Source organism: Lycium barbarum, chromosome 3 (genome assembly GCF_019175385.1).
Source record: "Lycium barbarum isolate Lr01 chromosome 3, ASM1917538v2, whole genome shotgun sequence".
NCBI classification, from domain to species: domain Eukaryota; kingdom Viridiplantae; phylum Streptophyta; class Magnoliopsida; order Solanales; family Solanaceae; genus Lycium; species Lycium barbarum.
The window spans coordinates 126,199,245-126,225,910 of NC_083339.1; the positions used below are offsets into that span (position 1 = coordinate 126,199,245).

At 34.9% G+C, this 26,666-nt stretch overlaps 1 protein-coding gene across 5 annotated transcripts; it reads right to left on the minus strand.

Moving 5' to 3' along the window:
* Positions 1 to 1,076: 1,076 nt before the first annotated feature.
* Positions 1,077 to 4,785, minus strand: LOC132632317 (uncharacterized). Of its 5 annotated transcripts, none has more exons than XM_060348196.1 (5): positions 4,664 to 4,708; positions 3,440 to 3,765; positions 2,071 to 3,351; positions 1,751 to 1,985; positions 1,077 to 1,671 (listed from the first exon to the last, which is right to left on the minus strand). In XM_060348196.1, exons 3-5 carry the CDS (start codon positions 2,539 to 2,541, stop codon positions 1,382 to 1,384), a joined length of 996 nt encoding a protein of 331 aa, XP_060204179.1. In that variant the 5' UTR covers positions 2,542 to 3,351; positions 3,440 to 3,765; positions 4,664 to 4,708; the 3' UTR covers positions 1,077 to 1,381. The 5 variants fall into 5 exon arrangements, with proteins under 5 accessions (XP_060204179.1, XP_060204180.1, XP_060204182.1 ...); XM_060348197.1 differs by lacking the exon at positions 4,664 to 4,708 and adding an exon at positions 4,321 to 4,657; XM_060348199.1 differs by lacking the exon at positions 3,440 to 3,765 and having other exon boundaries at positions 2,071 to 2,558; positions 4,664 to 4,785.
* Between the last annotated feature and the right edge of the window lie 21,881 nt (positions 4,786 to 26,666).

A 26,666-nucleotide genomic window follows, 5' to 3' on the forward strand; every position in this document is an offset into this window, starting at 1 on the left:
ATCAAGTATCAAATATTGTATATATTAATGGAGAATTGAAAATCCACCATCAGCTTTCAAGTTTTTAGATCGTGTCAGGGGCGGAGCCTGGTGGTGGCTGGGGGTTCACCCGAGCCCCCTTCGGCGAAAAATTATCTTGTATGTACAATATTAAAATTATTTTTTATGTATATATAGTAGATGTTGAACCCACTAGACTTCTTCTTTTGTTTACTCCTTTATATTTTTGAATCGCCTTAGTGAAAATCCTGACTCCGCCATTCATCCTGTCTTCTCCTCTTCATCCTTTTATCTCACAAAGCTCAAGTGATGCCAATTTGTTTCTCTAGTATTCTTAATATTTTTGTAAGTATGAGTTTTGTTATAAAAAAAAAAGAGAGAGAGAGAGAGAGAGAGATATTAACATGTATGTCTTTGAAAGTTGATATAACTAAATCAGACTGGTCTATTCTATATATCTATGAAGTTGAGGTTAAATTTTCCCTATGAGTAGTACTTTCTTAAAAGTCAGTGCTCTTCCAAATTGCTTTTACTCAGGGAGTAATTTGGTTATATATAATTGTACTTGTAGGGAAGCAACTCCTCTCCGATACTAAATCCGTCCAGTTTGTCCAGTACTTGCTAATTTTATTACATTTGTCCACTTTGGGATCTAAGGGTCAGGCCTCATTTGTTTCCAATAAAATTAAGACGTCTAAATTTGAATACATCTCTGAATATTAAGATGTGTATTAAGATTCAGATGTCTGGATCTGAATGCACATCTGAAAATTAAGATGTGGTCTTTAGATCTGAACACTGAATGATTAAGACTGTTTGTTTTCAATATCTGAATGTGCATGTGAAATTATACTATATCAAAAAAAAATTATAAAAATCTCATTTCAGTATAATAAATTTATATTGTTGATAGAAAATAATATTCGAATATTATATTTGATAAAAAATTTAAATTATCTTAAATGCAAACTAAAATTTATATATCAACATAAAAAAAAATACTACTGTGACAAGGTAACATGATTTGTTTTTTCCAGAATTCAACGTTAATTTGTTAGCAAAAAAAATCATTCAGCTAAACATAATCTCGTTCCATTTCAAACGCTCAAGTATAAGATAATTCAAATAATTAACTACATCAGATCAAATTCTAAGGTTCAAACACTAGAAGTATTTCAAATAATGAAAATATAAAACTCTCAAATATTTCCTCTTCTTTGCATTAGTTGAAGTGCAAGTTGTTCACGCATATTGTGCATTATCTGCGAATCTTCAGCTGTCCAACTGGGTCCACTTGTTTCATCCAACACTTCTTCCTGTTCTCCTTCTTCCTCGTCAAATATTAACTGAGGTGAATCATATTGATTAAACAGTTCATCATTTATACGCTCCTTCCTGATAAATTATGAATTGCAAAACATGCAACAACAACATCTCTCTGGACATCAATAGAATATGGAGGCATCTTATCCAATATCGGAAATCTTGCTTTTAGAACTCCATAAGCACGTTCAATAACATTTCTGAGTTGTGCATGAGCATGATTAAACTTTTCCTCCTTATTTATGGCCCTCCTACGCTGATAATCTCCTAACCAATATCGAACATTACGGTATGGTGCTAGAAATCCTCGAGTGTTTGGATATGCTGCATCACATAGATAGTACTTATCTGCCATTAAAATAAAAGGTTAAATGGTCATAATAAAGAGAAAGTATTGTTTCATAATATTTGAAGTTGCATCGCTTACTAGAAGGAGGAAATGGAAAGCCATTTTCTGGATTAGATATAATCTCTGTAAGAACTCGTGCATCATGTGCTACTCCTTCCCATCCAGCGTAAACATAAGTGAAGCCCATGTTAAAATCACATATACCTAATACATTCTGATAACATTTACCCTTTCCTCTTCCTCTGTAAATAATTTGTTGATTAGCGGGAACAATGGCATGTACTAATGTCCCGTCAAGTGCACCGATTGCTCCCTACAAATAAATATATAGATATATATATTAAAAATTATGAGAAATGTTTTTATAAAATTATACAATAGTAGTATAACAAAAGTACCTTAAAAATTTTACGTAGCCTTTTATGAGCACCGGGAATATCCAGATTTGGATCGAATGTTGTAGATGATATCATCTCTTTTGCAAACTTCATCATTGCTTCAAGAACCTCGTGAAAATATTTGTGAATCATTTGCGAAGAATGTTGGAATCTCCTCTTGATAACCACAAAACGCTCATTATGCCCTATAATGGATAAAAATATTGCTATCTTTTCTTCTACAGATACATATTTACTATCTGTGAGCCATCCATTATGTCTAAAATTTTGACACAACCGCACATATGCATCACGAGACATGCGCATCAACTCTAAACATTGTCGACTAGAGCCAGACAATAATTCCAATGTGTAACTTTGTCCAGATAAAGATGATGTTAAATCTTTATTTCTTTGAACATTCTTGAGTCTAAGACGTTTTCTACACCAATATAAGCTCATCAACCATAATATCTGATCTTCAGTGTCCATGTCTAAACTATTTTAACCTGGAAAATGTACAATACACGATAATAAGCATAACATGTTATATATTTGGTCAACATAAAAGTTACATAACGATAAATTATCCATAATTCTCGAGCATAACCCAAAAAAGGCATTTAAAAAATATATCACTAACCAAAATGGTTCCAACATAATATAATACCGAAAAGGTTCAATAAGCATAATAGATACTAGTAGAAAAATAATAAAGAAGGTTTCACATTATCAACGCCTAATGCATATTTTAGCTAATTAGCAAAGTTAAAGAAGTCCCTTTTGTTTCCCCAAGAGCTTAACCCAATTCTCTAACTTGTCATCCTCTAGTTTCATCCATGCTTTCCTGTAGCTCTCACTCTCACAAATTATAGCAAGAGTTGTACTGTATAATGGATCTTTCCAACCAAGTCCTTGTAATTTGTCCATACATTCTTTGACGTCAGGTCCACTACTTTTTTTAATCAATAACTCCAATGCAGTACTCATCTTCTCATCAATTTCCAAATGAGATGATGAGAGTTTTCTCTTCTTTCCCGAAGCTTTCTTTTCAACAGAAAATGAAGATTGGGATGGAGAATCTTTAGGAGCTTCATCATTTTTGTCACCAAATAGATCTTCAGCTCCACCAATCGTATCAATATCTATAGGAGTAGACGCAGAAGAGACACCAGGTCGAGGATAGGTACAACTTGGACTCCAACCATGAATTCCTGTTGCAGTAGAACCCTAAAAAAGTTTTGTGCACAGGTCTGGAAAGGGTAGAGGTGAATTCCTCAACGTCTTTGCTTTTGGATGAGCCTATATTCAAATATAAGACATCATACTCTTAATTAAACCTTCTTCTTTAAAGAAAAATAAAGAAAAAATTATCAAATAATGGACTAACCTTTATGTACTCATCCCACTCACTATTAGACATCTGAAAGGTATTGGTTGTTGGATCATAAATATTGCCAGTCTTTTTAGTTAGTGGCAACCAAGCTTGATATTTTTCTTTCAGATAATCATAATAATTCTTCATTTTCTTTTGGGGAACGCTAAAGCGATGACAAGTCTCCAGAGCTAGTTTAACCTTGTTCTATGAGTCTGGCTTCAAACTACTTCCAAGTCTCCCATTTAAGGATACTTCTTGAATACAATTTTCTAAAAATGTCTTTACTACATCCATATCTTTCCAACTCACTCTTGAATTTTCACTAGATTGTTCCATAGCTGAAATATTGAAAAATAATAAATATAACAAATGAACTAACGCAACCATAATTTACTATCATATATTTTCCAAAAGATCTTCAATAATAATTAACAATATAATAGAGTCTTATAAAGGAGAAGATAGCATGCACCAGTTGTCTCATGTATTGCCTAGTTCATAAGATCAACTTTTCCATCCAGTAGCCAAACATCAAGTATTTGACAAGGAATAACCAAACATGAACTATGACTAAACAAATTGATCTAATAAAAAATTATAATTCAACACGGTACTAATCTCAACTATGACTAAAAATTATAATTTCTATCACGGTACTAATCTCAACTATGACTAAAAATTATAATTTCTATCACGGTACTAATCTCAAATTATAATTTCTATGACGAAAAATTATAATTTCTATCATGGTACTAATCTCAACTATGACTAAAAATTATAATTCAAACACGGTACTAATCTCCTGAAAAAACTAAAATATCCCTGGAAGGAAACCACCCTTCCACAAGCAATAGGAATGGTTTTGCTAGAGAAAGAGAGTTAGATGGGCCTACCTCAGAGAAAGACCTTGTTAGAGTAGATTTAAACACAACAAAATTCAATAAAGCTGACCACACAAAGATGAAAAGTGGGGAAGCCTCACAATCTAGTAAAGTTGACTATGTAAATACGAAAAACAAGGAAAGAGAATCAATTATGTCAAAGGAGAAATTTGGGGATTCTGTAAATAATAATTGCAACATTGGGAGAGAGAAGGGAAGGCTTAATGAGTACTGCCCCAGTTCATCAAATAAATCTTTTCATCTAGTAGCAAGTTGAAAAACATCAATACATCCGAAAATATTGTGAATATAAAAGATATTAGAAAAAATACTTGTAAAGATTATGAAAACTTACCAGTTTAAGAGGGGGGGGGGGGGGGGGGGGGGAATAGTATTTTGGTTGAAGAAGCAGAGAGGGAGGCGTGGAAATTTTGCTAGAGAAAGAAGCCGTATTTTGTTAATAGCGTGTATTATTTAATGAGTCTGAATGAAATAAGACTCTTTTATGGATCTGATTTGTTCAAACCTATTCAGATCCATTAAGAGGTTTTATAAGGAAACAAAATAAATGCACTTAATGGGCTGAATCTGAATAATTAAAATTCAAACCTTAAAAACAAATGCACTTAATGGGCTGAATCTGAATGATTAAGATTCATACCTCCATTAAGTGCAAACAAATGAGGCTTCAATGTTAGTAAATTGATTAAACCCCAAACCATGGTTAAAATGAGTTGCCACTCTGGATGGTTACCAAGCTTCCGCAAAAATTGCAGGATTTCCTTCTGATTGGAAAAGATTTTCATTCCACAGATAGAATGCTTTAATTTCAAGAGAGAAACAATGCAAGAATTAACAACAATTGAAGATTAAATCATTACAAGGTACAACTACAATAAAAGATAGCAAGGAAAAAGAAAATTATTTCTTACGTTTCAAATCATGTGGCACCTTTCTAATGTCGAGAGTCAAATAAGTTTTTTTTACCCTGATTTTTTCATATTCCGTATAAATATTTTACATGTCAATTATAGTATTATTTTTTTTCCATAGTTTTCAAATATGTAAATTTTATTTTTGAATTTATGATCAAATACAAAAATTAACTCTCAAAATTCGAATTGTGTCACACAAACTGAGGTAGAGTATGAACAATTTTCTCATAACCATGAAATGAGTTTACACTTCATTTTATTACTACCGACATAGAACATCAGAGAAGTGATTTTTCTGTATAGATCCCAGAACATTATATTCATGAAATGAATATTCTTTTTCAATCAAAAGAAAATTCAGCTATATTTTCGGAAGCTGGTAATCATCTTGAATGGCAAGGCAACTGATTTTAACCATGGTTTAGGGGTTTAATTAATTAAATTAGTATTGACCCTTAGATCTCTAAGTAGATAGGTGTAATAAAATTATCAAGGTACTGGACAGACTGGACAAATCTAATACTGGAGAGGAGCTGATACCTTCTTGTAGAGGCTCTTATGTTCTCTTTTCAAAGTGTACTTATGCATGATCATTTATTGTTATTGCTTCTCTAGTTAATTTCCTTTGAGCTTCTTTGTTTCTAGGAGTGAGTCAATGACCTCTCTCAGCAAGCAATTTTCTTGTACTTTTATTTTTGTATTATTCATATTTTTTTGTATCTTTCTTCTATTGTGGTGTTATGTCAGCTTAATTTACTTACATTATGCATTTGCTTTTTTGTTTTCGGTATTATAAAAAGTCATTCCTTTCAGTGTCCTTTTTAAAGAAATTTTCGGTGAATGACTGATAGTACTCAAAGATTGATTTGAGCGGAGGCCTATCCGCAAAGGATAAAGATATCAACTAAATTTACGCTAAGATATGTCTAAAAATCAATTAATTAGTAAATATATAATTGTAGATATAGTAAAAGTGACATTGCAGTTGGGTCAAGAAACTTATTTAATTTTTTTTGTATTTTGCCATTTCTTAATTCACTTTATTCTAAAAAGTCTAAAACTGTTTGATTTTTGATACTTTTCTCCCCTATTTAGTGAGTTTCACAAAATTCTATAACAACCATATTAATTTATTGTGAATAAGTTACTCCCTCCGTTTTATAATAAGCGGTGTTCACATATTAGTCCAAAAATGAAGAAATTGTACGGTTTTCCCTTCACACGGGCTGATTTCCACCCTTCAAAATCAAACTTATGCTTAGTGGGGCATAAGTTCGCCTAAATTTTTTGAGAGCGCGTGGCATAAATTTGAAGATATTATGATGCAAAAGTATAAATTTATGCCCCCAAAAAAATTGTTTGCCTTGAGGGACAAAAATTAAAAACCAGCACAAAATAGGAACAAAGGAGCAAATGACCCGGCAAAAATTAAAGACCATCCCGTGTGAAGAACAAAAGTGCAATTTTTTAGGGTCATTTGCACGATTATCCATCAAAGGCACTGGTATTCCCTCAAATTGGTGGTCTTTAATTTTTTCTCTTCGCCTAATACCATTAGGTTTGGGATTCGATCCCCGGTTCAGTCAAAAAAAAAATCGCAAAGCAGAATTCCGTAGCAAAGTTAGGCCTATTCGAGCCAAAGATAGGCCTGAGGTAGAGTTTGCATTCAAAACTCTGCCTTGAGAAATTCCTTCTTTTTTTTTTTTACTGAATTGGGGTTTGAACCCAAAACCTCGGAGTATTAGGCCAAGAGCAAAAATTAAAGACGAGCGCCTTTAAAGGACAATCCGCACAAAAAAATGAATTTTTTGTTGATTTTTCCTCTTTTTTAACTCTTGGCCCAAATACGTTCTCTGAAGGACAACTTACATAAATAGCTACCTTTTATTGACTTCTAACTAGATATAACTATAAAATGCAAAATTACCAAGCGTAGCTACTTTTCTTTAGAAATGCGTGTATTTCTATTTTTTTGAAATATAGAGAAATACAGTGAACAGTAAACACGCTCCAGTGAAATCAGGAGCTATTTATGGAATAGATTTTTTGAAATACAGGGAAATACAAAATCGGGTTGAGTAAAAATATGCTATATTTTTTGAACAAATTCTACTTTTTCTTTTTAAATGGTAAGTTAAATTAAATCAACCATATTTCACGCATTCCATAACAGCTCACGAATCTCTCTCAACTTTTATCACAATCAAAACTTTTTGAATTAAAAAATCACTAAAGATCTGAAAACTTCCAAATATAGAAAAATATACGCTGCAATGCAATGAAATATGGCTGATTGTTTAAGAAATATAAACTTGTAGTATGCGTATATATAATGGAATACAATGAAATATATCAGAAACTATTTCATAAATTAGAAATACAAAATGCAGAATTACATTGAGATACAGTGAAATACAAAAATCGTGAAAACAAAGTGGAGCAAAAATAGGCTCTACACAAAAAAGAAGATAAATCCAGTGAAATACAGTGAAATAATACACTGAAATATACTGAAACATTTTATCAAACACTTGGTGGGCGTGAAGCTCCACAACTCTCATCAATGGTGTTTCTACAACTTCCACACTAACCACATATTCACCAAAAATCCAAGAAGAAGAAAAAGTTAACAACTTTGAGAACAATTCTCCTTTATCATGCCCAGAATTTTCTCTACCCTACAGGTGCCAACTTGAGCTTCGACTCTTTTAGTGTCTTCTCTGTAGATTGCAACATGTTGGGCTTTTAAAGCAAAATTAACATGGAGCACTTGAGCAATCTGATGCTCATGCATTGTCTCTACGTTTATCCTTGACCATTCCTCCACTACTTTTGGTACTATTTGGAATCAGCAAACTAATGGAAGGAAAAGCTTGGAATTTTGGTACTGCTTGGAATCAGCAAACTGTGATAGGGGGAGGAGAGGGAACGGAGAGAGAGAAAGAGAAGGGTGAGGGAGAAATAGATTTGAGAGGTGAGAGAAAACCAATTTAAAAGAGGAATTTGTGAAATACACGACACTAGTTATGATGTGTAATTTAAGAAAATATTTTAGTTATGAACAATAAATAAAATAAAAGGTAGTTACTATTCATAAATAGGTCTTAGAAGTAGCTATGATAAGTAAATTTTCCTTCTCTGAATCAGCTTCTAGCCCAATATCATAAATTGGCCTGTTCGCAACATGTTCTGGAAAATCAGAGAAACTTCAGTTCGTTAATAAATCAAACAAATGGAGTCATTATTACACATAGGGGTGTACAAAGAAAATTAACAAACCGCACCAAATCGATAAATCGAGAAAAAAAATCGACTAGTGATTTGGTTTGGTGTTGGAAAAAAAAAGTCAAACCGAACCAAACCAACCCGACATTACATGTATTCAACTTTTAAAATATTTTATACATAAAAATATTAATTTTAATGTAATTTAAAAAAAAAAATCTTATATTTTTCATAGTTTTTTTGTCTTTTATCATATTATTTCAAGCTTGAACATAGAATTTTGAATGTCAATACGTTTTATATCTCATGGATGTTATTAACTCAAATAAAGTCCAAACCAAAGTCAACTCAACACTAATACTAACAAAAGAAATTCAATTCTAACACTAGGAATGACAATAATGTTGGATATCTATTCTTTAGTTTTGCATAATTAGCTTAAAGTGTGAAAATACATAACTTAATCTGTTTTTCTTTGTCATGTAATTAATACTTATTAGTCATACTTATTTTATCATGACATAGTATTTTTAGATTATGGTCATTTTCTTTATGGCTTATTAATTAGCAATATTTATTTTAATCGATTTTTTTTTTTTGTTGAATATTTTAATACAATATCATCACTCATCTCATATTTTGTGTTATTTTCTTAAAAAATATCTTAATTATATAGTTGTATCTTACTAAGACTAAAGAAATATTTGAAGTAAAAGTTATATGTTTTGTATGAAGACTTTTCCGGAAAAAAATCCGAAAAATCCGAGAAAACCGAATAACCCGAGAAAAACCAAAATTGAAAAATCTGAACCAACCCGGTCCATGTACGCCCCTAATTACACATGGGGAGTTTGGCATTATTATTCGGTCTGTGTTTGCTAAATGCACAATTTAGGTCAAAAAGATGTCACTTCTTTTTAGCACTTGTGTGCACATGCCAATTCCCCCGGTGCCCCTTGTATTCTGTGTTGATTACTATCTCAGATCAGCGTACAACAGCATATTGAATTGAAACAAAAGGACAATTGAAAATTCAAAGGAAGGGAAAAAGAAGAGAGTGTGATTGACAGATGTAACCAAAAGTCCTAAACCAACATGAGATGAGAAAAATGGATACGTCAATTTAGAATAAGTTGAAGAAACTAGCTAGGCGTTTGGCCATGAAAATCAAATATTTTTCACTTTATTTTAAATTTTGAAGTTGGAGTTGAATACGGAGTTGTGTTTGGTAATAGTTTTTGTGAGGTCCAGCCCCATACCCATAATTTAAGTGAAATGTTTATTTCCTTTGACAAAATGTGTGAATGTGATCTACAGCAATTTCCTTTTGCAGATACAATCTTTGAATTGGCACAGGCCAATTAATTCCAAGAGAAAAAATTGCACACTCCATCCCTATAAATAGGGAGCTCTCTTTCAGTTTAAAGACACACCAAAAATCTCAGACAATACATCTGAGTGAGAGCAAAGTGAGGTATACCATAGACTGTGTAAGAAAATAGTCTGTGAAGAAAAATAGAGTGTGAGTGATATTGTAGTGAGGTGGGAAAATCAAAAGAGCGTTATTTCTTTTGAGGGTGTAGTGGTCTTAGGAGTATTTGTACTCGTTACTACACAGTGTAAAATTCCTTGCTATAGTGATATCAGTTGCTCCTCCTGACCGTGGTTTTTCCCTTATTCAGAAGGATTTTCACGTAAAATTCCGGTGTCATTATTGCTTCATTTTATTCTTGCTGACTTAACCATAACTTAGTGTTCCGCGTTTATCACTAATACCGTGAATATTATTTTTGCGGGTCTATTTTATTCCCAACAAGTGGTATCAGAGCCAAGGTTCTGTCTGAGTATGCTCTGTGGTTGCAGCACAGTCTGAACTTCCACATCAGAAAAGAATTACTTTGGTCTCCGAATAAATAGTATTTGTATTTGTGATAAACGATGGAAGCCAACACTAGTAGAATGGCTACTTTGAGTGGCGTAAATTATGTCATTTGGAAGGGCAAAATGGAAGATTTGCTCTATGTCAAGAATTTTCATCAACCTGTCTTTGCGACTAAAAAGCTTGATAATAAATCAGATGAAGAGTGGAATTTGTTGCATCAGCAGGTTTGCGGCTTTATTAGACAGTGGGTTGATGATAATATGTTGAACCATATTTCTGGGGAGACACATGCTCGGACCCTATGGGAGCATCTTGAAAGTTTGTATGCTCGGAAAACTGGTAACAACAAGATGTTTTTGATAAAGCAAATGCTGGGTTTAAAATTCCACGATGGTTCCGCAATGACAGATCATCTGAATATTTTTCAGGGGATCATGAACCAGTTATCTGCAATGGGCATTAATTTTGATGAAGAAATTCAAGGCTTGTTTCTACTTGGTTCCCTACCAGATTCTTGGGAAATTATTAGAACATCATTATCAAATTCTGCTCTGGATGGTGTGATCTCTATGGATCTTTCCAAGAGCAGTCTTTTAAATGAAGAGATGAAAAGAAAATCTCAAGGTTCCTCCTCATCAGATGTCTTGGTGACTGACACTAGGAGGAGAGGCAAGAATCGTGGTTCTCAAAATAAAGAACATCATAGAAGCAAATCCAGAAGCAGAATTAAAGATATTGAGTGCTATCATTACGGGAAAAAGGGCACACAAAGAAGTTCTGCCGGATTTTGAAAAAGGAGAATAGAGATAAGGAGGAAAAGAAAGAAGATGGCAATCGTGTTGCCGCTGTCACTACAGAAGATCTTGTTACTGTCCTTGATGCGGATCTGATAAATATTGTTTGTGATGAGTCAAGCTGGGTTTTGGACAGTGGTGCCGCATCTCATGTGACATCAAGGAAGGAATTTTTCTCATCCTATACTCCGGGTAACTTTGGAACTTTGAGTATGGGTAATAAGACTGTATCTAGGGTGGCTGGTGTTGGAATGATTTGTTTGGAAACTAGTATTGGAACTAAACTAGTTTTAAACAATGTAAAGCATGCACCTGATGTTCGTTTGCACTTGATATCTGTTGGTGTTTTGGATGATGAGGGATATGTCAGTACCAATGGTGCTGGAAAGTGAAAGCTCACTAAGGGTTCCATGATTGTGGCTCGTGGCGAAAAGCGTTGTGGTCTATACTGGACTACGACCTCTACCTGTGTTAATATGGTGAATGCAGTTTGAGAGCAATAACTCTTCAACGTTATGGCATAAGAGGCTTAGCCACATTAGCGAGAAATGACTAAATATTCTAGCCAAAAAGAAATTGTTGTCAAATTTCAAAAGTGCTAAATTAGAAAAGTGTGAGCACTGCTTGGCTGGAAAACAAAATAGACTTTCTTTCAAGTCTCATCTTCCTTCAAGAAAGGCAGAGTTGCTTGAGTTGGTGCATTCAGATTTATGTGTGTCACGACCCAGCTAGGGGCCGTGACGGGTACCCGGGGCTAGCCACCGAGCACCACTCGTTCTAATACTCATCTTACTCATTTAATGCCCTTTTACCAATTTTATACACGAATTGTAGGAAAATTATATTTTATATAGAAACATGAATACTTATATACATTTGCCTCTCGGCCATCAAAATAATATATACATAATAATAACATCTTGTGAGACCATCTGACCCACACTGCGTATCTACGAGCCTCTACTGACATACTAAACATAAAGACGGAACAAGACTCCGTCGTGCCCAAAATATGCATATATACCAAAAGAAGAATCATAAGCACCTCCGGACAATGGAGTGCTCTCAATCAGCTGACAGCTACTAAGGGTCTGGACCAAGCTCACCTCTCTATCTACCTGTGGGCATGAACACAGCGTCCAAAGAAAACGGACGTCAGTACGAACATTGTACTGAGTATGAGAGGCATAAATAATAAAGAAAGACAGTGTTAATATAATGTGAACATCAATATGAAACATCTGAATCTGAATGACAATCATAAAAGAAGTAATGCATGCTGTCTTACTCATACTCATCATAATTTCATATATGCATAATATGCAAGCTGCCCGTCCATATCGGAACGGTGTGATAATCAATAACATTAGCCCGCGTCCAGGCCTCCCGCGTCCGGGGTACCATCTCATGCCGCCCACTAGTGGTGTCTGCCCATGCCCAAAAGGGTTATGGTGTATCCGTATAGCTGCCCGCCTTGGCGGTGACTGCCCGGCCAACTAGACGCGGTGTAATATGATCATGACATGCTCATAAAAAAATACTTGTAATAATATGCTTATCATAATATGCTTATCATAGTACATGCATAAGACTCAAGATCAACTATACTCTGTCGGGGTGGCGTAAGGTCGTGATCCCCCGATTTCATTATGGAGTAATTATTGACATTCTGCCTCACCTTGAAGGAATTTGTACATAAGGTGAGTGTAAGAAATAAATAGCATCATTATCAATATGGCATCATCATATCATATCTCTTATCTCTTATCTTATATAGACATTTATGGACTTAGGCTTCTAGCTTTCCGGAAAATAGGAACTCATGAAGAGGAAAAGAACTTATGCTATAGGATTCATGCCATTAGAAAGAAAGGACTAGCCTCACATACCTTTGTCGTTTAGCTATGTTGTCGTTCACTTTCCCTCCCCCAATGTCACGTCGTTACCTTCACGGGAGAATTTGTATTAACATTAGTTAATCGACTATAAGAACGCGTCGTAAATTCTAGAGAAAATTGGGCGGCATTTCCCTTGTAAACTTAACAAATCCTCGAAATTCCAACTTAGCCAAACGTCAATCAAAATACCAACAACAACAATACCAACAATTTCATATCAAACTAGACTTAAATCCATTCTTAAATTACTCCCAAAACAGCCCAATATACATTCGGATGCCAATGTTTGTATACACTTCTTTATTTCCGTATATCCATAATATAACAACAGCAACTACAGCCAATCCTCCGATATTCCAGCCCTCAAAACAGTCTATAACGACCATAAAACAGTCCCCAAAATATCATCGCAAAACAACCACAAATATTATACCAAACAGCTCCAAAATATAGTCACAAAATAACCACGAAAATTACATAAAACAGCTCCAAAATATTGTCACAAAACAGCCACGAAAATTACATAAAACAGCCCGGTATACGCTTTGTATACAATATCTTTATACACTTTATTCTTCCAAATTCAAGAACAACATCAACAACAATATCAACAACCTCATATAGCAATATAAGCACCTAGAAATCTCTCAAAGTTCCAATCAAAAACAACCCTCAAGGCAGTCATATCAACCAACTAATCTATGACTTCATAACATAATTCCCTTCACTTTAAACTAGGGAATTCTCCCATGAATAACTTAATTAACAAGAATAGAGTATATTACATACCTTATTGCCCAGAATACTCAACTAAAATCCTAGCTCCAAGCTTCAATAATCAGCCACACATCAAGCACCAAATACTATAATCCTTTCTTAACTAGTTTCCAATTCCTAAGATGAAATCTTGGTTTGATTTGGAGGACTTCAACTTGAAAAATTTAGAGAGATTTTAGGAGGGTTTGGGAGGGTTTAGAGAGAGTTTAGGGTGAGAGAGAGAGAGGTAAAAATGAAGAAAAAAAATCAGATTTTTCGATTTTTACTTTCCAAATTTTTACTATTCACAGAGTACTGTTCATCCGCGTCTACTGTTCCGTGTTACTATTCATCCGTGTCTACTGTTCCCGTGTTACTGTTCATCCGCAGAATTATTTCATGGACTCAATTTTTTTTTTGAGGTGTAACAATGTGGTCCAATGAAACCAAGGACTCTGGGTGGTGCACTTTACTTTGCTACTTTTATTGATGATTGCTCAAGGAAACTTTGGGTCTACATCTTGAAGACTAAAGACCAAGTGTTGGGTGTCTTTAAGCAGTTTCAGGCTTCAGTTGAAAGAGAAACTGGAAAGAAGCTGAAGTGTAATCGTACTGATAACGGTGGTGAATATTGTGGACCGTTTGACGAATACTGCAAGCAACAGGGTATCAGACACCAGAAGACTCCTCTTAAGACTCCTCAGCTTAATGGTTTAGCAGAGAGGATGAACAGGACCTTGATGGAAAGAGTTAGATATTTGCTTTCTGAAGCAAAGTTGCCGAATTCCTTTTGGGGTGAGGCATTGTTGACCGCCGCACATGTTATTAATCTATCCCCTGCGGTTGCTTTACAAAGTGATGTTCCAAACAGAGTTTGGTATGACAAGGATGTTTCCTATGACCACTTGAAAGTGTTTTGTTTGCAAATCTTTTGTACATGTGCCTAAAGATGAGAGGTCAAAATTAACTGCCAAGACAAGGCAGTGCATCTTCATTGGTTATGGCCTTGATGAGTTTGGTTACAGGCTATATGATCCAATTGAGAAGAAGGTCGTGAGAAGTCGTGATGTTATCTTCGTGGAGGATCAAACCATTGAAGATATTAACAAAGCGGAAAAGATAAAATCTTCAAGTTCTGAAGGTTTAGTTAATCTTGATCAAGTCCCTCATACAAATGTTGATGACGTTGGTGGGCTCGATGACGATGGTGATGCCCAGAATCATGTTCCAGATCAGCATGTTGATGATGATAACGATGTTGCTATTGATGCGGTAGATGCTCCTACTCATGAAGTCGTGGATGAGTCAGATATTCCACTTAGAAGGTCTACTAGACAGCATGTTCCTTCTTCCCGTTATTCACCTAATGAGTATGTATTACTCACTGATGGGGGAGAACCCGAATGTTATGAGGAGGCCATGGAAGATGAGCACAAGGATCAATGGATTGAAGCCATGCAAGATGAGATGAAATCTCTGCATGAGAACCATATTTATGAGTTGGTGAAATTGCCTAAGGGCATGAGAGCTTTGAAGAACAAGTGGGTGTTCAAAGTTAAAGCCGAAGAACACAGCTTAAAGCCCAGATACAAAGCTAGATTGGTTGTTAAGGGATTTGGTCAAAGGAAAGGTATTGACTTTGACGAAATATTTTCTCTTGTCGTGAAAATGTCCTCCATTCGGACAGTTCTTGGTTTGACTACTAGTCTTGATTTGGAGATTGAGCAGATGGATGTGAAGACTGCTTTTCTTCACGGTGACTCAGAAGAGGAGATTTATATGGAACAACCTGAGGGCTTCAAGGCAAAAGGTAAAGAAAATCTTGTATGTAAACTTAAGAAGAGTCTATATGGATTGAAGCAAGCTCCCAGACAGTGGTACAAGAAGTTTGAATCTGTTATGGGGGAGCAAGGCTATAAGAAGACTTCTTCAGATCACTGTGTGTTTGCACAAAATTGTTTTGATAATGACTTTATCATCCTCCTGCTATATGTGGATGATATGTTGATTGTAGGCAGGAATGCTTCCAAGATTGACGAGTTGAAAAAATAGTTCAGTAAGTCTTTTGCAATGAAAGACTTGGGTCATGCTAAGCAGATTTTGGGCATGAGAATTACTCGTTCAAGAGATGAAACGAAGCTTTATTTGTCACAAAAAAAGTACATAGAACGTGTACTAGAGCACTTCAATATGAAGAGTGCTAAGTGGGTTAGCACACCTCTTTCTGATCATCTGAAATTGAGCAAAAAGATGTGCCCTACAACAACGGAGGAAAAAGAGAGAATGGCCAAGATTCCTTATTCCTCTGCCGTCGGAAGTTTGATGTATGCAATAGTATGCACTCGACCAGATATTGCTCATGCAGTCGGTGTTGTTAGCAGATTTCTCGAAAATCCAGGAAAAAAGCATTGGGCAGTTGTGAAGTGGATACTCAGGTATCTAAGACGAAGCTCAGATGAATGCTTGTGTTTTGGAGGATCAAGTCCAATCTTGAAGGGCTATACAGATTCTGATATGGCAGGTGACCTTGATAACAGAAAATCCACTACTGGATATTTGTTTACTTTTTCAGGGGGAGCTATATCATGGCAGTCGAAGTTACAGAAGTGTGTTGCACTGTCTACAACTGAAGCAGAGTATATTGCGGCTACTGAAGTTGGCAAAGAGATGATATGGCTCAAGAGATTCCTTCAAGAACTTGAATTACAGCAAATGGAGTATGTTGTCTATTATGACAGTCAGAGTACAATAGAATTGAGCAAGAACTCCATGTACCATGCGAGAACAAAGCACATCGACGTCAAATATCATTGGATTCGTGATTAGGTTGAGAACGAATTGTTCCAGGTCAAGAAGATTCACACGAGTGAAAATCCTGCAGATATGCTGACCAAGGTGATACCGAGAGACAAGTTTGAATTGTGCAAGGAACTTGTCGGTATACACTCAAACTAGAAGCCCGGTGTGCCCTCCTTCATGTGAATGGGTCTGGAGGGGGAGATTTGTGGGGTCCAGCCCCATACCCATGATATAAGTGAAATGTTTATTTCCTTTGACAAAGTGTGTGAATGTGATCTGCAGCAATTTCCTTTTGTAGATACAATCTTTGAATTGGCACAGGCCAATTAATTCCAAGAGAAAAAATTGCACACTCCATCCCTATAAATAGGGAGCTCTCTTTCAGTTTAAAGACACACCAAAAATCTCAGACAATACATCTGAGTGAGAGCAAAGTGAGGTATACCATAGACTGTGTAAGAAAATAGTCTGTGAAGAAAAATAGAGTGTGAGTGATATTGTAGTGAGGTGGGAAAATCAAAAGAGCGTTATTTCTTTTGAGGGTGTAGTGGTCTTAGGAGTATTTGTACTCGATACTACACAGTGTAAAATTCCTTGCTATAGTGATATCAGTTGCTCCTCTTGGCCGTGGTTTTTCCCTTATTCAGAAGGGTTTCCACGTAAAATTCCGGTGTCATTATTGCTTCATTTTATTCTTGCTGACTTAACCATAACTTAGTGTTCCGCGTTTATCACTAATACCGTGAATATTATTTTTGCGGGTCTATTTTATTCCCAACAGTTTTTTTGCAAAGAATATTTGGTTGTTTGAATGTGCTAAAAGTGAAAAAAGTGGAAAAAAAAAAGGTTATAGGTGTTTTTCAAATTTCAAATACAATACTTCAAGTTGTATTTGAAATTTTCATCACCAAACACTGATTTTCAAATAAATAAAAACTTCTTATGGCCAGACAGGTCTGTACAAAGTATCATTCTAGCTGAAAATGATTTTGCACCTTCTGCAAACTAAGCGGTGGAGCCATGGATCTTTGGTCGATTAGTGTTAATTAACACTCTTACGAGGAAAAATTACACGGTATCGCTAGGTATATTTATGCATATATGTTTTCACTTTTTATATTTTGATTCTCTTGAGTGAATATCTCGACTACGGAGACAAACTTTGGTGCGGTAATGATCAATGAACCTCAATTTTGTAGCTGGGGGTCGAAGTGGTTGAATGACTACATTGCTCTTTAACAAAATAAGTACTACTTATTTACATACCTTCCGTCAGAAGCAATGTGGAAACCAGGCAGCTTTTTGCTGCCTTTCCTATTTATTTATTTTTGCTGTTTTTTTAGTTCTGTTTCCTCAGACGGTGGATTTAAATTTTAAAGATTTTATATTAAATTAAAATTTGGTCGCGGCATCATAATTATTTACGGACCACGGGATGTTGCAGAAATTTCTTGGATTTCAAGTTATTCCATTCATTTTTTGTTATTCATATTATATGTAATGGAAGAGTTACTTGCTACATCGATCATGTATTAGATGTATAGATTGTTACAAGTGTCATTTGGCAAGTTACAACTAATATCTTTGGATGGGGATTACATGTCTGTTTACTTCTACTTCTTAAGAAAACCAAATAAAATTTTAAAAACAAACAACCAGGCTTGTTTAATCTTCAAAATAGTAAGAGAGTTTTTTTTTTCCTTGTTCTTTTAGAAACTACCAACATAACTTCAAATAGTGGAGTAATTATCGAAAGCGATAGTGAAACTATCTAGAGGCAACTCTTTATGTCAAATCATAAAGGTGTAACATGTTTTTCTTAATAAATACACACAATTTGCCAAGTCTAAAAGAAGACGGATTTATTTAGAAGATAGTGGCTTTATTAAAAAGACGCATGAACATGTTTGCTTCCCTTGTAATAGGCCCGAAATGAATCTGATTGTAATAAAATATGTCTCTCTGTCATTCTTAAATGTCATCCTAGTCAATAAATTAAAACTTTGAATGTTGTTTGTACATAATAAATCAATCTGTTTTTTTTTTAATTGTTTTTTGTTTTTTTGGGACTTCATTTTATCGTAGACGAGCGCATTTGCAGCTTCTTGCACACATTTTATCGTAGACGAGAGCATTTGCAGCTTCTTGCACACCAAGTTTATGATGAGAGCGTTTTCGATCGGCTGTAAGGAAAGACTTGGTATCTCCGTTGAAAAGCATTTTGTTTTCTTTAATCTATTTTATATATGCATTCCTTTTAAGATCATCAATTTTTAATCATACGTACTTTCGAATTTCAATAACCTTATATAGGAAAAATAATTAAGAATATCCCAAAGGACGGAGTGGACAAGGAAATGCTCTCTTTGTTAAATGAAGGGCTACCCTATTCTTTTCCAACTTTCAAGAAGGATACTTAATTAGAGGACATTAGTATATTGAATATGGTGTAGACAAAATTCAGCTTTAACCGATTTGAAGTGCAGGGACAAACACTTACTCACACCAAATTATATTAATTTATTATATTTAAACAAATTAATAAGGTACGGAATATATATTATTAATTAATTAAGTGAATATATATATATATATATATATATATATACAAATACATATTATATATTTATTAATTTTAGTAAATTAAAATAGAAAGATAATAAGTAAAAGACAAAAAGAAAGTGCTAGAGTTGTGCTTAGACATCTGGAGTAGGAATGACCGAATGAGACAACATGATGTCCAATATTAAGTAAATTAACCTGACTTTACTTTTATACCAAGCTCAATTTATAAGGTGAGGATTGTCCCATTTCACACTGATGTGAGACACTAATAAATTTGTGTCTTGAGAATGAAAAATATTCAACTTAAAATATATTATCTATCTCATTTTAAATTAATTGGGTCTGGAAATGAATATATAAGAGATTGCAAACAAAAGCGGAAAGAGGAAGACGAGAAATGAAACAAGGCAACCGTAAAAAAGAATTGGTTGATTGAAGATGGTAAACACGTAAAAGGGGCACGTGTCACGTCATGCCTAAGTTTCTTATCATATTGATTCATTAAGAGCATTACACGTTAGTCTGTTACAACCTCCTAACCTCATTACTATTTTGGAATTGAGATGGTGCCTCTTTTTATAGTTAACTAGATCACTTGCAAAATCTTCCACAGATTTGTATTCTGGTACACCCTTAATTTAATAATACTCTTTAAAGCCTCTTTCTTTGCACATGCACTTGCCCTTTGCTTTCAAGTGATTCAAAATTGGGTAGTACAACTTCGTTATTATAGAATTATTAGGCTACTTCTCTTTCTTTTTTTGGACCGACCTTGATGATCTCAAGACAACGTATTTAGTGTATTAGTAATAGTATTAGTTGCTGAACATGTAAATCCACAGTATTAGTTGCTGAACATGTAAATCCACCTCTTGCCCAAAAGGATTAGCTCGCCAGTCCGTAAACTGGAAAGTGGAAACTAATGCAACTTGCCCACTTACTGTATATAATTCAACACCAAAATGATGCCCAAATAAATTATAGTAGAGTAAATTACTATAATTGCTACTTGCTAGTATTGCCTTTCCACCCAACTTTTGGGCAAATTAAACTGGACATATATTCGTTGGCATGTTTATTCTGAAGTAAAATTTCTAAATGATTATTTTCAACTCTTCTAATTAAATATGGTCATTATTGTGGAGTTTCAACTTTCACAAAAGAAGCTTCAAGATCTTTTGTAGAAATTTTTACTTAGTTAAAAATTCAGAATAATGACTATTTTTCAAAAATAGGTGGCCATTAACACTATTATAATGTTAATTTTGGCATAGTCCATTAGCTCGTCTGGAAGTTTGAGCAATTTGACAACCTATATAACCCAAATTGATCCATAATTTTTTTTTTTATCAAATCATAGATTTTTTTATTTGGTTGGTTACATATAATCACAATGAAAAAAAACTGATGTTAATTTAAATTGATAATTAAACAAATTTAAAAGAAGAATAGCTTTTCGGGTGAAGTTCTATAAGCGGGCTAACTAAAAGAAAAAGGAAGAAATGGTGTATAATAAGCTGCCACTGCATTGCTGGTGCATAAATTTTGTGGTATTTTTCAATTTTTCCACATTGATTTAGTAGAGCCATGAACAATTCTATAATTTAATGAACTGCCTCATTATATAGACTTGTAAATGCGGCTCACTTTAAATAAATGTATGGAGACAGTTGGTGGTCCCTTTGAAGAATTTGCTATCCCGATTTAATAGTCTGTTTTTCTTTGATCTTGGATTGTTCCACATTTTTCTTCTTCTAGTTTCTTCAAGAAAGCAAAAATTTCCTCAATCTCTTAACTAATATATATTGCTGGACTCTTTTTTCTTCATAAAAAGGGAAAATTATGCTTTTAGTTCTTAAATATCAATAAATTTTGATTTTAGTCTTTGAGTTAAAAAAAAAAGAAAAAGATATATATCTGATCAAATACCGTTAATCTTCACTTATTTGGAATGCGTTTTTTGATCTCAGGTCATATGAATCTTTGCATATTTACAGCTTGTTTGGATGGTTGTTACCTACTGTATTGTATTGTGTTGTTAGTTTATATATGATATTTGTTTTGATTGTTACTTAAATTTTAATGTATCGTATCGTTAAATCCATTATTACGTAACGACGAAAATTCTCATTTTATGTAACGACCGATTTGCTGTTATCGTGTCGTTACCTTATTATTTTTTTCTCATTTTTATTATCTATTTTATCATTTACCCTACCTTTTTATGGTAGCTCTATCCCCTACCCTACTTTTCTTGTACGTTTATTCTTAAAATTGCTAATGTATGAGATTATGTAACGATGGAAAACGCGTATCCAAACGTTGCATCAATTAAAATAATACAATACGATGCAATACAACATAATATAATACAATACAACATAATATAATATAATAAAATGCGATACATGATGTAACAACCATCCAAACAGAGTCTTAATAAACCATGAACTGTTGCACATTTAACTGTCCATATTTTTTTTATATTGTTACTTCATAGTAAAAATTATCTAAATGATATATACATTTCTTGTATAAAGGAATATTTTATTTTTTTTATTAATTGAAGGCTATATACCTAATCGTATATCATAAGGACCAAAACTATCACTTAATAATAATTGATGGATAAAAAATTCAAAAATACTTTTATCCCTAATGTGAAGTGCTGGGCTTGTTATTTTCTTATCAAAGAATGCTCTAAAATTTATCGACTTTCTCTTTACTGATGGACACATACTTATTTAACTCAAAGAATTTTAAGTTTCCACTTTAATACCCGTTCGAATTCAAATAAAATACTTAAAATTCAGGGTAGAGACGATTGAATTGAGCAAAAAATTGAGTGGTTCAATTCAATCCATTTGGTGGATATGTTATGTTATGAAAACCATGGCTATATTGTATTGGAATACAGAAAAGTGTAAAGGATAAGAGCAATATCACTATCAGAAGGTAGAGCCATTGCCCCAAATGCCGACAAATAAGAGACAACTCTGCAACTTGGAGTCTCATACAAAAAACACGTACTCCATTGCATACTTTATCCTTTAAGGCCAACGAGCAAAACAAGAAATATAATTCAATTATACCATATTTTTGCTTTACATGCAACGGCCCTTCAAGTTCAATACTCATTCTCTTGCCCAGTTAAATCCAGAATTTTGACGTTGTGAATTTGAGTTAAAAGAGTTGAGTTTTGAATTGAAAAAATAAATAATGACAAGGAAAACTTTGCGGAAGCTTTTTAATTCTGTGCGTCCTTCTTTACTGTTTCTATATGTATATATAGCAAATGGAAATAGCCAATTATACAGCTGTAAGCTAACTATTGGCTATACTAAAGTTACCTAAATAATTATAATGAAAATAATAAAGAAACAGAAAAATCATGTGCTGTGCATTTGTGCCAGCCACTTCACTGTCATAATGTGCATTTGTGCCAGTCACTTCACTGTCATAATGTGCTGTGCATTTGTATCTAAAAAGGTGTATGGGCCACTGCATTTGTATGGACCACTTCACTGTCATAATGTGATGTGCATTTGTGTCTAAAAAGGTGTATGGACCACTGCATTTGTATGGACCACTTCACTGTCTTCTTCTTCTCTTTTTCTTTCTGTATTAGTCCCATTATTTTCTGCACCTGAGGAGGTTTCTCCGGCAACACCCCCTCAAGTGGAAGGCCGGTGAACGGACACCCAACTTGCCCAAAATGGAGCGATGGAGCGGGCCAGAAAGGGCCTTGGTAAATAGATCCGCCAACTGAGAAGAAGAAGGAACAAAACTCAAGGAAATCAAACCATCAAGCAGTTTTTCAAGAACGAAATGGCAGTCCAACTCGATGTGTTTCGTGCGTTCGTGAAAAAACTGGGTTACGAGCGATATGAATCGCTGCTTGATTGTCACAGTGAAGGGGTACCGGCAAAAGAGGAGGTGCTCCAAGATCGCCAAGAAGTCAAACAATCCAAGTGATTTCTGCAACCAAGCGACGCATAGAACGGTACTCCGCTTCAGCCGAAGAAAGAGCAAGAACGGGCTGCTTTTTTGGATTTCCAAGAAACAGGACAGCCCCCTAAACTGAGGAAAAACCGCTTACAGATCGATGAGTATCAGCACAAGCGGCCCAATTAGAGTCGCAAAAGGCAAGAATTTGAAAAGAACAATCGGGTTGTAAAAATAAACCAAGACCCGGATCCTTAGCCAAATATCGAAGAGTATGCATAGCTGCATCAAGATGTCCATTGTGGGGGGATTGCATGTATTGACTTAAGGTTTGAACTGCGTAGGAAAGATCCGGTCTTGTATTCGTCAAGAAATTCAATTTACCCAGTAACCGTCGATAAATTAGGGGATCTGCAAGTGGTGTACCCAAAGAAGAAGATAGCTTGTGGTTAGGCTCCAAAGGAGTGGAAACATGACAGCAATCAATACAATCAAATTCTTGGAGCAATTCGAGGGCAAATTTCCGTCGAGTCATCACAAGACCACCGTTCTCCTTGATTAATTCCATACCCAACAAATAGTGTGCTTCACCCAAGTCCTTGATCCAAAATTCATTGTTCAAAAACTGTTTGATGTCGAGGATTTCAGTGGTGTTGTTCCCAGAGATCAAAATGTCGTCGACATACACAGCAATTAGGGTAATCAAGCCATTAACATTTTTGAAGAAAAGAGAATAATCGTTCAAAGAAGAGGAAAAACCTCTAGTAGCAAGAGCAGATGATAGTCTAGAGTACCATTGGCGTGAAGCCTGCTTGAGTCCGTACAATGATATGCGAAGACGACAAACAAGTGAAGGAAAAGGGGATTCCAAACCAGGTGGGTATTTCATATAAACTTCTTCGTGTAAATCGCCATGTAAAAAGGCGTTATTTACGTCGAGTTGGTAAACTTGCCAACCTCTCTTTACTGCTATGGATAATAAACATCTTACAGTGGTCATCTTGACCACTGGAGAAAAAGTCTCGGTATAATCGATCCCCTCCCTTTGGGTGTCACCACGAATAACCAATCGTGCTTTGAGTCTCTCCAAACTTCCATCAGATTGTAATTTAACTTTGTAAACCCATTTGCAGGCTAAAGCTTTCTTACCATTGGGGAGATGAACAAGATCCCAAGTGTGGTTGGAAGTCAAAGCATCAAACTCTGTTTTCATAGCAGCTTTCCAGCCAGGATGCATCATAGCTTGCTGGTAAGAAGTTGGTTCAGATATTTGACATATAGAAGAAATAATAGATTGATTTTGTGAAGACATAGCAGAAAATGAAAAATGATAAAAAGGAAGTAAAAGAGGATTAGGTGAAATAACAGAAAAAGCAGAATCACAAATGTAGTCTGAGAGATACTTAGGTTGAACATGTACCCTTTGAGATCTGCGTGGAGGTTCCTCTGATGCTGTGGGTAATACTTCCACCTGTGTAGGAGTGGGAAAAGAAGAAGAGGAGGAGGTAATTATCGTGGGATCAGGAGTGCTAGACATCATAGGACTATCAGGAGGTGAGGGTGTAGTGATAGGAGAAGAATGAGGAGTTGTGGAAGGATGTGAGACTGAGTCAAGAACAGGTCCATCAGAAGAAGGAAAACATGCTGGGAATAATTTGGACATAGGAGAACCATAGGAGAAAGGAAATATTGTTTCAATAAATTTTACATTTCTGGAAATGTGTATTGTCCCATTTTGCAAATTAAGAACCTTGTATCCCTTTTGCCCAAAAGGATATCCAAGAAATACCCCTGGCAGAGCTCTAGGTGTCAATTTATCCCTTTGTCGTGCAAGAGTAGAACTAAAACAAAGACAACCAAATGGCTTTAGGTAGGAATAATCTGGTTCTTTCCCAAACAGGACTTGATGGGGTGACCTGGTTTTAAGGACTGAAGAAGGGAATCGATTAATGAGATGTGTAGCAGTAAGTATCTCTTCCCCCCAGTATTTTTTAGGAGCATGAGATTGGTAAAGTAAGGCTCTACAAGTTTCCAATAGGTGCCTATGTTTCCTCTCAACAATCCCATTTTGTTGAGGGGTTTCTACACAACATGTTTGATGAATTATGCCTTGAGAATAAAAAAATTCCTTCTGAAGCTGTCCAGTTCCTAACTCATATGCATTGTCTGACCTGATTACTTTGATTTTTGTGTGAAATTGTCTTTCAACAAGACTTAAAAATGCTTTTAAAATGGAGAAGGCATTGGATTTAGTAGCAAGTAGAAAGGTCCAAGTATTTCTGGAAAAATCATCCACTATAGTCAAAAAATATTTTTCTCCATTATAAGTGGGTGTCTTATAGGGTCCCCATGTATCTATATGTATCATCTCAAAACAATGTTTAGTAGTAATTGAACTTGTGGGAAAAGGGGGCTTGGTTTGTCTTGCCATGGGGCAAACTTCACAAGGAAATTCTTTATTGTTAGGGATGGATATAGGCAAGAATTTAATTTTTTTCATAGCATGATAAGGTAAATGTCCAAGTCTACAATGCCATAATTTGCTCAGATCAGTGATATTAGAAACAGAAACATTTTTATTCATACTTGAATCTATATCACAAACAGGACTCAAGAGGACTCGGCATGTAGCCTTTTCACAACTAGACTCTGAAAAACAAGGAGAAGAACCTAAAATTCTAGACTTATTTTTTATTGAAATACTAGAAACTGGGACAGCAGACTTGGTAGTTTTTTAATCCAAAGTAGAAGTATTTTCCCTTAGCATGTAGAGTCCTCCAGCAGCATCACCAAAAACTGGTCCCTTCCTCAAAGAAGGTTCCTGTAAAATACAACCATCTTCAGTAAATAAAAGATCAAATTTAAGTTGTCTTACTAAGAGAATCACAGAAAGAAGATTATGAGTAAAATCTGGTACATATAGTACTCCATGGAGATCTAGTTCTGGGGTCAAAACCAAACTTCCCATGGAGTAGGCTTTAACTTTATGTGAATTGGCTAGATGGACTGAAATAGGGGAAGGTAGAACTCTTATGTCATGGAGAAGATTTTTGTTAAAATTCATATGTTGTGTAGCACCAGTATCAAGAATCCAAGGAGAATTAGTTATTTTCGAAAGAAAAGAAGTGAAAAGCAAACAAGCATGATTTGTACCAGCTAGGTTAGCTGTAGCAATGGATTCAGAGTTTGATCCTTCAGATCTTCCCTGCATAGACTTAAATATATGAATTAGTTGTTCACACTGCCCTTTAGAAAAACCCTGTGCTGTTATGAGAGTAGAGATAGAAAAACATCTGGGGCTTGGCCTGCTACTGCTGCATTTGCGTGCTGTGTTTCTTGTTTCCTTTCTTTGATGATTTTGTAATGTGTAGGATAACCAATTATCCTATAGCAGGCTTCCTTAAGATGCCCAGTTTTCTTACAATACCTACAAAACAAACCATCCTTATTCCCTCCATAAACAGATGAATTTGTTTGTTTCTGATTTCCTGAGTATTTGGGGTTACTTTGTGGATTATTTTGTGGGTTCCATTTCTGTGCAGCAGTGTTTATGAAAGCA